Below are 13,760 nucleotides of genomic sequence, written 5' to 3' on the forward strand. Positions count from 1 at the left end.
CACTAAACAGAGAAATAGGGAATGGAGAAATGTGTGGCTACTGAGATTAGCTGCGGACAGACACACATGCGGACACATGCACACACACACACACACACACACATACACACGACTAAAAGCATGGTCACCTTCAGGCTGACGCCTGGCAGAGATAATATATTTTGTGTTAAAGGGATGCCTACTGGAAAATTGCTCAAAATGACCCAGATATGTTAACACGTTTGCACATACTTTATGCACATTGAAGAAAAGTAGACTTTTGTACAATATCTCACTAAATATATTTACATGACATACAATTCGCCATCAGTGCAATACATAGGAATGTTGCATATTTACCAAATGTTAGACTCTTTCCTTTATGAAGAAAAATAATTTAAATGACAGAAGCTGATTTAACTAACGTGTAAAGTAACATGTGCAACTTTCATATCGGTTAACAGCTTCACAGGAAATAAAAAAAATAAAATCTTATTACCACCCTATCAACAATCAAATATTAAGCATTGAAAAAGTAATAGATCACGTACATATATATCTTCATACATGTAATGGATTGCTTTTGTACAAATATTTTATATAACTTTGGCAGTTTATCAGGAACAAAGTTATTGGAAAATATGAAACAATAATATCAAACTGTCAGCAATGTCATGTAAGCTTGCCTTCCAAAGCTCATGTTCACAGTGGTCATTCAGAAAGGCTGGAAGCTGATGGTCGAAAATAAAGAACCAAAAACCAAAGAAAAAAAGAGAAAACATTTCCATCCTTTCTGCTAAGACTGTTAGCACTGGAGGCTGTCATCATTGTTGTCATGGTTATAAAATTACAAACACCTATGAAGGTTTACATAGCAGTCATCGCCATTTAAAAAAACATGGTCTATTTTCAGGTCGACTTAAAATACAAACAGTTTGAAGGCAAGGGGACAGGACCCTGCTCTGTGGTCACTGTGGAATCATGGGAGAGAGATGACCGAGAACAGGACATGCACAACAGTGCTGTGTGGAAGGACGTGAAGCAAAAACGAGGGTGCAAAATGAAAGACTTTGCAACAATCAAAACGCCACACGGTCAGAAAATGACTTACACCGGACAAAATAATCGAGCAAATTTCAAACGTACTAAGTTCACCATAATTCATATACGTTGGTTTTGTTCTTTTTTTCACTGGTTTGGCACTTTATTGGAACAAATCTCTGTTCAAAAAGACTAAATGTTGTACAAAAGGTATTTCATGTCTCGTTAACATAACTCGTAGAATATAGTACTTAATAGTAAGCATACGGTAAGTAAACACTTGTACATACTGTAGTTTAAAATGAACATTCCAACAGATGTTTTACGCACATGCACAAAAACAAACAAACACAACTCTCTCTCTCTCTCTTTCTCTGCCTTGCCCATGTGGGCCTCCACCGGTTCTCTTTGGACAATCACCTCCTCCTGCTGAAAGAACAACTCTTTCTCTTCCTCCTCCATTCTCTAGCTCTCTCTCACTTAAGACAACACAACTCTTTTAATACTGCATTTATGCTCCACATTACGACACTTCCTCCGCCGAGCGTGTGTCTGTCTTGAGACGCACAAACTCCTTGGCCACCTCGTCGTTGGTCCTTTGAGAGAGTATCCTCATGATGGTGAGGCCTGTTTCGTCCATGCAGATGCTCTTCACCAGGGGGTAGCAGGCGCAGCAGCTGCCCTTGTCCACCAGCTCTCGGAGCTGGATGACCGTCATGCCGATGATGCGGTCCTCGCGGGCAAAGCAGTAGTCCTTTACTGAGACGTGCAGCTCGTAGGCCTCCGGACCGTGTTCATTACTCAGGACACTGGGAGAAATGACAGGGGAGGGTGGGGGGGTGTCAGAGGGGTGAAATTCAAGAGTTCAAATATGAAAAATAAGAAATGTTTGACTATACTGTAGTGTATCTGTATTTAAAAGGGAAACTCTTTAGATTTTCTACCCAGAGCTAAAAATAAAGATGACAAATGGTGTCTTCATGACATTTCAGATAGTGTCAAGTGAGATTCAAGTCACTTATAAGTATACTAAATTGACTTTGATGCACTTTTCTTATTGTTCAAACTTGATGAAAAGCCCAGAGTCTCATTCTGAAGAACTGTATATGAGAGCAAACCAATTTCAAACCAATTTGGACTCTGACGTTGGGCTTTGTTCGCAGCTGAATATAATGTGTCAGTAAAAGAGTCTGGCTGGGTGACATTTCCCCAACGAAAAGCAGCCTTATTGTGTGTGACTGTGACGAGACGATTCAATCATGTTTTGCGAGTGAAAGTGATGTTTCTATTCAAATGAGTCATTACTCTTAGCCAGCTTTTTCTTTGGGCTGTTTTCTAATTATCCTCTGCAACTTAACAGCTTCTTAAAATTCAAATGACAATGCCCGGAGTAAATTTATATGCTTACAGCAGTAGGCCTCACTAATCACACTGGTGTTGCTACAACTCGCCTGGCTCAGAGAATTACAGTGTTCTAAGGGCAGGCAAGCCTATAGCTTGCCTATAAGCTTGCTAAAGCAGTCACTTGACTTCCTTCAATTGCTTCAATATAAAGAACAGAAGTGCCGGTGAAGCAGCTGCCTTTTATTCACAACTAGAAGGATTTTCACAGGTATTATGTGGTATATACTGTAGGTCCCTGCTTTGTATTCTGCAGTGGCATACTGAATAGAGCAGCATATAAGAGAATGTTGCACATTATCTTGTAGGTTGTATGCAGGCAGATAAAATGCTGCATAATAATTTGAATGTGTGTGCTTTTAAACACACCCACAGCTTCACTCTTCAGTCTTTTCTCCACCTCTGAAAATAACACCAAGGAGGCAGGATTACTCACTATTGGAATGTTTCATTGTACTTTGGTGACCAATTGTTATTCTTGGTCTTGGTGCTAAACTTGCGCTTCTTGTCAGCCAGGTGGGGTCCCACGGCGTTGACCTCTACAAATGGCCGGAACATGGCGTTGGTCTGCCAGATGAGGTTGTTCACTGCGACCACTGAGAAATGCAGAGGGAATAATCAGTATAATTGTAGGTAAAGGTTAGGAGAAAGTTCAAATCCAAGTCAAACGCTAATGCTGTTAAAAAAAAACATGGCCCCATTTTTTTGGAAATATATTTATCTTGTTTCAACAGATACCTGCCTAAAGGTAGAAAATGCTGAGATACTGTCAAAGCCTGTACAATAGAGTCTGATGGCAAAAACCTTTTATGTTATCTGGAACATTTATGGTAAGCATATTTGGTGCCTGTGCATTTTTTTCAAGGTTCACCATTTTGCACTAACTTCAATAAAAATGCACCAGGATATTCATGTGCATCAGAGATACTGATGGATGCAAGGGTTGCGACAGACCATAATGCAATGGCAGTGCACAGAATTGAAATGGAAAGATACAGAAAATAGATACAAAAAAGCGAAACTGCAAACTGCTCTTCATTGTATAATAACTGACTAACAACATGTCACAGTGTCTACAGATGGATTTTCCATGATGATATGTGATTGCCATAGTAACCTAACTGGCAATCACATTGACGTGTCACTACTGTCGGCTGATAATAGCAGTATGCCAGCATATGGTGCAGCTGTAGGTGGTGGAACAGATATCATTGCAGTTATGTGGGTGATGTTTTTAGCTGAGTCCATTTTTTGTTGCTGACAAAGTGTGTGATTATAGAAATAAACCTCTAAAACACAGGAGTGACTATTTAAACAAGGAAATTACACAATCATCAGTATATTTCCAGCTTGCAATGAGACACAAACACAAAATAAAGCATTAAAAATGAATGAAAAGCATCTGTAACTGCAAAAGAGAGCAGGAATCTGAACAAGTAAAATACATTTGTACTTTGATATAAATGAGGTAAGTGTATCATTCATTTTATACTTTCAGATGGTGAAGAACTACAGATATTTCAAATCTATAAATCATAAAGTGATGGGCTAAGCTGGTAATGAAACTAGTACAACCCCCATTGTGGTTGTGATCTTGCTTGTCTGTATAATTACTTTAGTTATGTCATCAGCAATCTTTCAGATGTTAATTTCCTTATTTTTGTCTTTAAAGGGAGCTCTAACAATACACAACAATGCTGCTTCTCCTGGCCCCAGCAGCACTCCTGCACAAATGAGATTACCACCATGAGCTGTCCACGATGAGTCTTTGAACATTTCCAGGTGTGAATACATTTGAATAGAAATGACGAATATCAAGTCAAGAGCATAGGGAAAACTCACCCTTCACGCTGACTTTGTGCTCCCCAGTGCCAGGGTGAGAGATGAGATTCACTTGCATCGACACCTCCCCCACTGATCCGTTGGATGACTGACCTGGACACACACCAAAACAGCAACAGGAGAATTGGAAAGAGGTATAATGAAAATCAGAGCGAATAGAGGAGGGGCAGAGAGGAAGTCAGGGAGAGAAATAGAGAGACCGGTAAGCAGAGGTAAGAGAGGATGAAAGGACAGAATCCAAAACTGAGGGTGCAGCTTTTTTTTGTAGATGAGGTATCCATGAAATTGATCCATAAAGCTGTGTATAGACACCTCTCTGTGTGTCAAAGCTAAAAAACTAAATCCAAGAAAAAAACAGTAGGAAAGCACACTCGATTTCACCCCCCATGGCAGACCAGTAGCAATCACATCCAGGGTTCCTTTAGCTTCAGGCTGAACAAGAACAACAACAAGAATAAAACACATGAAACATGAGACATGAAATATTCTGCCTGGTTTGAAAGCCATGGAAGAGTCAGATGGTGTGAAGGGATGCATTAAATATACGATGTTCTATACGATGAAATTATCTGTATGCATTTGACTGTATGCAGACAGCTCGAGTGGAAATCAAAGCAAAACAATGCATCACAAAAAAGGTAGATAGGGGACAGATAATGTAAAGGGGTCATACCCAGGGCAACCTTTTGGGCATCACAGCCTGCACAGTTATGTCAGCATTACAGTTTCAATCGCACAGAGACATGCTGTTGCTAGGAAAGAATTAGAATTGATTGCTGACCATGTGTCTCACTTTGCCTGATGCAGGGAGTCCTGCCCACTTCAGCTGCCTCTAACAACTGCCTTGTGTTTCACCCAGTCCAGGACAAACAGATGTTGAACACTGGAAGGCAAGTGCTGATGTGGTTGATGAAGGGGCTTGTTGATCCAATAGCTAATCAATATGTGCCAAACATGCAGTGCCCATTATAGCTGGTAATGAAGAAATAAGCCTTGTGATTTATTGTAATGATGCCCTGAGCAAAACAGTTCTGCTGCATAATTAAGCCCTGGATTTGTGAGAAATTAACAAAGCAATGTCACAGCACATTTACTTCAACTATCTATTGAAATAATGTTGGAAATATATAGGTTCTGTACATTTTCAGAAATATTTCCTGCTCCTAGTACAATCTACTATGAGTTAGTGCGTCTGTGAAATGATAAGCAGCCACAGCAGACACTGGAGAGTTTGAGGGACGTAGGAGAGCAGAGTGTGAATAAGATGAATGGTGCATAAGTGAGATAAAGGAAAGCAGACGCAGATAAAACAAAGGTGGTGGTGAGGAGGGTCAGGAGATTAAGAGAGAAAAATGCTAACAAAATGAACTAACAGATAAGAAAGGTGAATTCTTGCCATTAATTGCTGCAGAGCTGCACTTTATTTCATTGAATTTTTCCCCTTTTGCTGTGTCAAACAACAAAGATGTTACCAAAAGCCCACACAAAGTGACGAATGACAAAGGATTCCTTTTTTTAAGCAAGATGTTGTGAAATAATCATGTAAAATGGCTGTATGTATGATTTTATGTTTTTTTTTTCTAGTGCTGAGTTTCCATTGAAGCATAGAGCAGCTATATAACCTCAGCCTGCTCCCTCACAACCAGAGAGACACATGTATGCTTCCATGCGCACTCTTGGAAGGAATAAACTAGTGCATGCCGTGGTCTAAATGTGTCGCTGTCAGTGCACAAGGGTTGGTGATTAATGAAACAGTGTCCACTGTGCTACATCAAGCATCAGCACATCCCCACACTTTTCACTGACCTAATGCACATCAACCACCTCACTACCTCCACTTACGGACACCACATTAGACCACCTCAGATAAAGAGTGACAACATGGTGTGAACTCAAAGGGGGAGGGGAGGGGATGGGATGGCATGAGAGATTTAGAGAAGGAGGAAGAGAGAAACACATCGAGCAATCTCAAAATAGCACACAGCGAAACATTGTGCGTCTATGCCCATCTGCCAGTTAGTGAGAGCGGCAACGCTGGCTGGCCTGCTGGCTGCCTAGCTTTCTCCCATTGCCATTCTGTTTCCTGCCGCCTGCCTATATGCAGTGTTCTGCAAGGCTGAACACACTAAGGCAACCAGGAGCTTAAAGCTTCAACGCCCCACTGGACTGAATTCCCTCTTGAATCTCTCCGGACACCTGGAGGTGTTTCTGCCTTGTTACGGAGAGAGACGGTAGGGAAAAAAAAGTTTCATATAGAGACAGATGAATGAGACAACAACACAGAAAAGTGGGTCAGTGATGACGGAGAGAAAGATGGGGAGCGTAATAGACAGATAGAGAGAGAGAGAGCACAAGAGGGAATTTATAGATTTACACTACACATATATCTTATGAATTTGTCATGACATGGTTTTTATGTGTTGCTAATGAGAAAGAGAGAGAGAGCAAAGGACATGGGAGCATTCAAGCCCTTAAGGGTATGGGCTGAAGACGCCACAGATAACTTTGCTCATTTGTTTTTTTTTTATTTATTTACAGTGAAAGAGAAAAACGACTTATACATTGAGGGGATACATGCAATTACTGCAATGTCCACTGTGCACATAAGCCTAAAGAAAATAAAGTGACACAAAGCAATTCCACCCTGATCCTTAGGAAACACATACTGTAAAGGGAGCTAAGACTGAACAGCACATTGTTGAGATTAAAACAAGCCAGGACTGGAGTCACATCATTTTTCAATCTATTCTAAATAGCAATATGTAGAAGCTGCAAGTGATCCGGAAGTAATAAGGCTTTTCATTTATCACTTGAAAAGTATATGCTTATAGTAGTGAAAGGCTGCAGACATAGTGAACATCAGCAGCAACAAAATACATTGTGAATAAACCAATTCACTACCAGATTTTATCAAATACAATTATCCTGTATCAGGTGTGTATCTTTAATTGTGTAAATATATTCACTAACTGCTGCCTGAGAAAAAAGCTAAAGTGCTGCTGTGCAAGTATATCCACAATCTGTGCTTCTTACGCACCATCTAAGCATCTTTTAGCATCACTTGGTCTTGCTTATTTATTTATTTATTATTTTATTTTTCATGGACACATGAAATGAAAATAACTCTTAAGCCAAAAGGTTTTTCAATATTTGAATGCTGAAGTAGTTCTACTCCCTGAAATGAAACTTAATTGAGCCTGCTCTCAGCTAAAGCTTCAGCCTCCTTACCTTGAGAGGTTTGGGTGCATATATATTTCTTGATCAAGGCATCTGTAGGTTGAGTGTAAAGGCTGAGAGCATATTTGAGGGACTTCATATCGGGGCTCTTTTCGAGGAAGGTTTTCTTCAGCCCATTGCCTCCAGCATGGAAGTATTGCTACAAAAAAAAAAGAAGGACAGACCAGCTCATATTTATAATTTCACAAGGTCAACAGAAACTTTGGAACATGATGGCAAACTCTTCTTTGCCATCAAGCAGTTGCAGTTGCATGAGAAACAGCCTAGGATTATATGGACAGTGTGTATTTTACAAGGAGGAGCAAACACATAAAGAGACCAGACAAGAGACAGCAGTAATAGCCACTTTTGCAGCTAATTACCATGCATGTAAATCAGAAACCCATGCTTGGACGGTTAATGTACATTTGTGCTGATAAGCCTGATAGCTCAGGACAGACAAGGCTTTGCTTTCTTTTCAAGTGCTGTCACGACTCCCACATGTGGAAAGTGGGAGGGTGGCCATGGACAGATCTTATTAAGAAAGGAGGTGTTACTGAAAAGAAGTACTTGGAGACACATTTCTAAACCCTTTATATCTTTTATTCATTTGTGCTTCTTATGTGTTTAGCTGTCTCTCTTCTCTAACACATAATCATTACAGTAACAAATTGTTTGCAGAGTTTGTTGTGTCGTGATCTAAGTTAAAAAGTCCTCATCATGCCTCTAAAGAGAGAGGGGCTTAGGAATATTTTTTGATTTTCTGATTCGTGTCAGGTCAGTACTTGGGCACCGACTTGACACAGTTTTCTGCCTCACCAGTGACTCATGAGTCACAAAATTTGACCGACGTGCCTCTTACGAACTGTATGTAATCTGGCATGCAGGGGGGTGAGTCATGGGTGGAGATTTGAAAAAAAAATAATATAAAAAAAATAATATCCAATAGTTTTGTCTCATTTTGCTGCTTTTATTTTTAAACTCTTACGTTGTGGTTATAATTAAATTTATTCAAATAACAAATGCCATTCTATTCACCTTGTCATGGCATCACGACCGATACAAGACAGTGTTATTGGTCAAAGAAAGTGTTGCCTTATGTTGGAAAAGCCCAGTGTTACTACAAGGCTGCAATGCTGCACTCCCTCTGGCAAATCAACGAGCTGACCTGTCAGAACAACCCTGCCTCTGGCAAAATTACCTGCCAAACTTCAGCCCTTTCTCCATTTCTTCTTTCTTTGTCTTCTTTACTCTTTCACTTTTCACTTTCCTTCTGTTCTGTCCTTATATCCTTTATTTCTTTAACGGTTTTCCTCTTTTCTTTCTTCCTCCTATCCTTTATTTTCTTTCACCTCTCTTTTTGTTTCTTGTATAGTTTCTCTTTTCCTTGTTCCTTTCATGAATTACATTTTTCTTTTATTTCTCTCTGTCCTCAAGGCTTACCAGGAGTTTGCTTCTTGTGGTGAACAATGTGGAGTTACACTATTCTCTAGGTTGTAGTCTATATGATAAATAAGTAACAACTACTCCCATATATACATATATGTAAAATCAAAGCTAGTAGTATATCAGTAGTATATCAAAGCTGGATTTGATGGGACAGATGGACCAGTTGCTTTTCTTCTACAATCACTTATAGGTCAGAGTTCAAAGAAAGGAGCAAACTGTGTCTTATTGGGAATCAGTTCAATGAACTGCATACATCTTTGTCTCATATGGACCCCTGTATGGGCCAGTGAGTGCATTTATCCATTAACCTACCCATTAGTTTTCACAGGTTCAAAGTTCAGTCTGGATAAAATGTTTTCAGAGGGAAAACAAGCATTGTGATTTCAACACACATAATAATCCTTGCTGATACTAATCTGAAGACATGTATCACTTTATTTCAGTATAATCCTCATGCAGTATATGTGCTTGGCTACTTAATACAATATGTACCATTTTTAGATTACATATTTTAGGATGTTGTGCCTGTAAAATGAAAAATATGATGCACATAACTCTCTGCATATCGTTTCTTGAGCTGATCACCCAACTCTCCTAAGGCATTACTGAACTGTGTTAATTGACTGTCCTCATTGGAATACTGATGAAAAGAATTCCAGTGACATGACTGATCTAAAACATGCAGGTAGTTTCCTTGGAGACAGCAGTATCAATTAGTGTTCTCTGCACTTTCTGATGCAGTGGCAGTGTTCGCCCCAGTGGTACATCATAGCTCTCCTCTTGTCTCTGAAGAACAGAGGGTTGGTCTTGAAATTGTTTCATATCCCTTCACAACAAACGGTCGTATGGCAGTAAATTAACAGAGCTGCTCTGCACATTTTCTTTTGCTGAGAGGCTCTGGGCATCTTTCCACATTCATTGGTATCAATTACACCTCCTCAGATGGGTCTAGCATAATTTCATATATTCTAAAAGCATCATTTTTTGCAGCCACTGCATGTCTCATCAAGAGGCATCAAGAAGATGTTAGTTTTATCAAAGAACATAGATTCAAAACATTTCCTGCCAGCCCCTGTTACAAGTCTCCTTTGTAGTTTTTAAGGTGACCATGAAGAATATTATTTCTCTCCAAATGCACCTTTTCCAGCACATGAATACCTGGACATAAAAATTACTACTCTCCAAGTCCACTTAACTTCCAGTATTTATGCTTACCATACTTTCGATTTCTGTTTTAACAAGCCTACTATATATACACCAGAGAAACAGAAGGAAATAGAAGAAGGGGGGCAATAAAACCTCAACATAAAATGTTCTACGCAGATGACATGAACCACAGCATTCCACGCTGTTTTCTTTAGTCCTTGATTTACCAAATGCTCATTTAAGTCAATTTGCATATTTCTGCTCTGATTTCCCGTATGTGGCTCTGCTGTAGATGATAAAGGTATATGATAAAGTTTACCCATCCAGCTGTCTCCCTGTACGGCCAACAGTATAATTAACATAAAACTGACCTTGATGGTGGGAAGCACAAGGTCCATGGCTGCACACTGTCGTGGAGTCAGACTTCTGGCTTCCTCTCGAATGACATGTTCCTGCCGGGATACCAGATAAAGTCAAACACTCTACAACTGGAATACAAATCACATTCAGACACTTTAAATTTTAAGATGTTTCTCCAGCATTATGGTAATGATCTTAAATTATGAGACTGAACATTTACTGTTAACAAAACAGCACAATTCAGAGTTTGACTTGTCTGCTAAACTTGAGCCTTGCTGTCTCAAACAAGTAAGTAAAGCTTTATTTATATAGCACTTTTTAAAACACATAGTTACAAAGCACTTCACAAAAACACACACATGCAAAATTAAAACAAACAGATTAACAAATAGTATAATTTATAATATAATATATAACATGTAACACAGAACAGAGAGAAACAGACCAAAATGAAATGAAACAAAACATGAGAACAGGTAGGGAAGTCTATATAAAGGCTTGCTGATATAAATTGATTTTTAGCGTTTAAAACAGTCCAAAGATTAAGCAAATCTAATAGATTGTGGAGGATGATTCCACAGAGCTGGGGCTAAGACTGCAAATGCGCGGTCACCTTTTGTTTTGCAGTTAGTGTGGCGGATAGATAAAAGACCAAGATTTGAGGATTGTAGCAGTCGAGAAGTGGAATAAGGAACGAGGAAATCAGAAATGTAGCTAGGGGCAAGGTCATGGAGTGCCTTACACATAATCAGCAGGTTTTTGTAGTTGATTCTGAATTTTACAGGAAGCCAATGGAGGGGAGCAAGAATAGGGGTAATGTGGGACCTATAGCGGGTTCTGGTTAGAGGGCTAGCTGCTGCATTTTGGACTAACAACACACTAAAAGTCTATTTTAGTCATTAAAAATGTTTTTTGTCAATTCTAATTGAAGTTTTCCTTATTTGTGAATTGATTACATCGAATAACTTCTGGCATAGCCTTATTTCCCAGATGTGTACCTAATAGAGCATAGACAAAATAGCACAAATGCTTTATGAAAAGGATTAAACTAAAGAACTAAATCACCATTGCAAACACTGCTACAAATGTTGTAGTCTGGTCCCTGGTGTGCACAAAAGCACACAAGTCTGTTAAGTAACAGTATTTTGCATAAGCTTGGCGTTGGTTCAAAAGAGTTGATAAAATACCCGCTGTGGAGGAGGCATGTATAGATGCAGTGCTGTGAAAATGCACACTTCATCCCTTAAATTAGAGGCTGCAGATGAAACACACATACCTGTCCTTTTTTTATTTCTTCAAAATACAGATTTAATCAACTACAAGTCTGTTTTAAATAGATTTTAGAAAGCTGGTGTGAAACAAAGAACACTTCAACATTTGTGCTAAGTTGTGATCTGTTTTGGATGCAAATGTGCATTGGGCCCACTTCATTTTTATTGCCTCAGTTCCAGTAGAACATGTAGAAACACTGGGCTTCTTCTTTGATGAAAATACAGACCTTAAATTGGATAGAATTTTTCTCAATTCATTTTGATGGTGCAAATAGAAAACACTGCTGATTCTATCAGAATTTTTTAAAGAAATGATTCTCTTTCAACAGGAATAAATTGTCAGAAGCAGATTAAACAATACAATCCCCCTTTCTAACATATTGTCATATGCAGATGGGATTTGTGGAGGTCAAAGGATGTGATGTTCAAAGTGGGCTTGAACACAGCATTATTTGTTTCAGATTAACAGCCTGAGTAAGTCTTCTGCTGTTGAAGCCATGTCATTATATTGGTCAAAGGTCAGCACTTGAATAATAGATAATGTGATGTAACAATGACAGGAATTCATTTTGCATGTTAGCAATGCGGTTAAACACATGCATTAGTAATAATAGAACAGAATAGTATAGAATAGAATAAACACCATCAGACATATCTCTTTATGTATACCCATATACACACATAGACAAAAAAAAATAAAATACTGGACATGAAAAGAATAATTCAGTAAAATGAGATGAAGACGATCACTCATGATTAGAACTAACAAGAGGATGATAAACCACTTTAATGCTTTAGGAAAGAGACAGAAACACACACATCTGTGTACTAGATGTTACCCAGATGTTGCCTCAAAAGACATCTGGGTCCCACAAACAACACAAACATGAGTACGGACACACCAACTGGTAAACACAATCCTATGAATGCAGATAAACACACATTCAGTTTGCATCCCCTGACTCAGAGGTAAAGTACCTCTCTGAGGTACTGTCATACCACGGTTGTTAGTAAAACCACAGTGTAACCACTGATCCATTCCAACGCCTCACTACACAAAGCCTAAGGGATTAAACATGCTCAGGTCACATCAGCAATTAGACACCAGCCTGGCATAGTGTTACACTGAGCTACACTGTATAATGCCAAAGCATACAGTAGCTTACATGCTTCTATTTCTTCTTTTTGGTTTTTAATGGCGGCTGGCAACCAGCATATTAGGTGCATTACAGCCCCTCTTCTGCAGGCTTCCAAATGACATAATTCATCTATCCAAATTTGTATGTAATGTAAATATAAGTGCAAAATATTGTAAACATACTGCATGTTTTACTGCTAAGATAAGAGCAGATTGGCTGAACTCTGCAAAATTCCCTCTGGGAAAATGGAAAAATGCGGGGGTCATGGAGTGTATATTGGACTGCGTGATTAGATCCCTCCACTTGTACACTGAGTATGAGAAAAACATCTTTTTTTTGTCAAAAAATATCTATATTTTTGTTTATCTACTTGTCATGGTGTTTTCCATGTTGACATTTATCCACATATCTGACTAGCTACTAAAAGACTTACAATTCTTATAATTTTTCCTTTTTTATATGAATAGGCATAAATATGGATCAACAGACTCTGTAGTGAGTTTCCTATTGGGACTGTGGTCTGTGTATATCTGTGTTATCTATAGTGGCAGTGATAGACAGTTAATAATATAATTCATAATAAATGTTCAGTACAAATAGAAACCCGTGTGCATGTGGAGTGCAGCCATAATACACGTTTTACTGAGATGACAACTATGCTGTGAGAAATCCTTTTGGAATCAACACTGTTCACAGACACACTATTCAGACTATGTGTAGTGAGATGAGCATCCGCCTTGGGCTTATCTAAAAATTACCTTCAGTTTGGACAGCTGTCCCAAGTCCTTTGCCGCATTGAAGATCATCTGAGCTCCTTGCTGTTGGAGAAACAGATATTTTTCCATTATAGCATAAACACTCAATAGATAAATATGTGAATGGAAAAAATTATTACATTACATGATTACAGACTAAG

The 13,760-nt window shown here is 38.9% G+C and overlaps 1 protein-coding gene across 5 annotated transcripts in view; it reads right to left on the reverse strand.

Annotated features, from left to right (window-relative positions):
- Positions 1-216: 216 nt before the first annotated feature.
- Positions 217-13,760, reverse strand: part of LOC122971272 (protein unc-13 homolog C) — a 114,722-nt gene continuing 101,178 nt past the window's right edge. For all 5 annotated transcript variants that reach the window (XM_044338037.1, XM_044338197.1, XM_044337960.1 and 2 more), the window contains 6 exons: positions 13,603-13,662; positions 10,446-10,526; positions 7,492-7,639; positions 4,264-4,356; positions 2,858-3,017; positions 217-1,829 (listed from right to left, as the gene is read on the reverse strand). In XM_044338037.1, coding sequence (XP_044193972.1) covers positions 1,544-1,829; positions 2,858-3,017; positions 4,264-4,356; positions 7,492-7,639; positions 10,446-10,526; positions 13,603-13,662 — 828 coding nt within the window. In that variant the 3' untranslated portion in view covers positions 217-1,543. The remainder of the gene's footprint in view (positions 1,830-2,857; positions 3,018-4,263; positions 4,357-7,491; positions 7,640-10,445; positions 10,527-13,602; positions 13,663-13,760) is intronic.

The sequence above is a fragment of the Thunnus albacares genome, chromosome 1 (genome assembly GCF_914725855.1).
Source record: "Thunnus albacares chromosome 1, fThuAlb1.1, whole genome shotgun sequence".
Lineage (NCBI taxonomy): Eukaryota > Metazoa > Chordata > Actinopteri > Scombriformes > Scombridae > Thunnus > Thunnus albacares.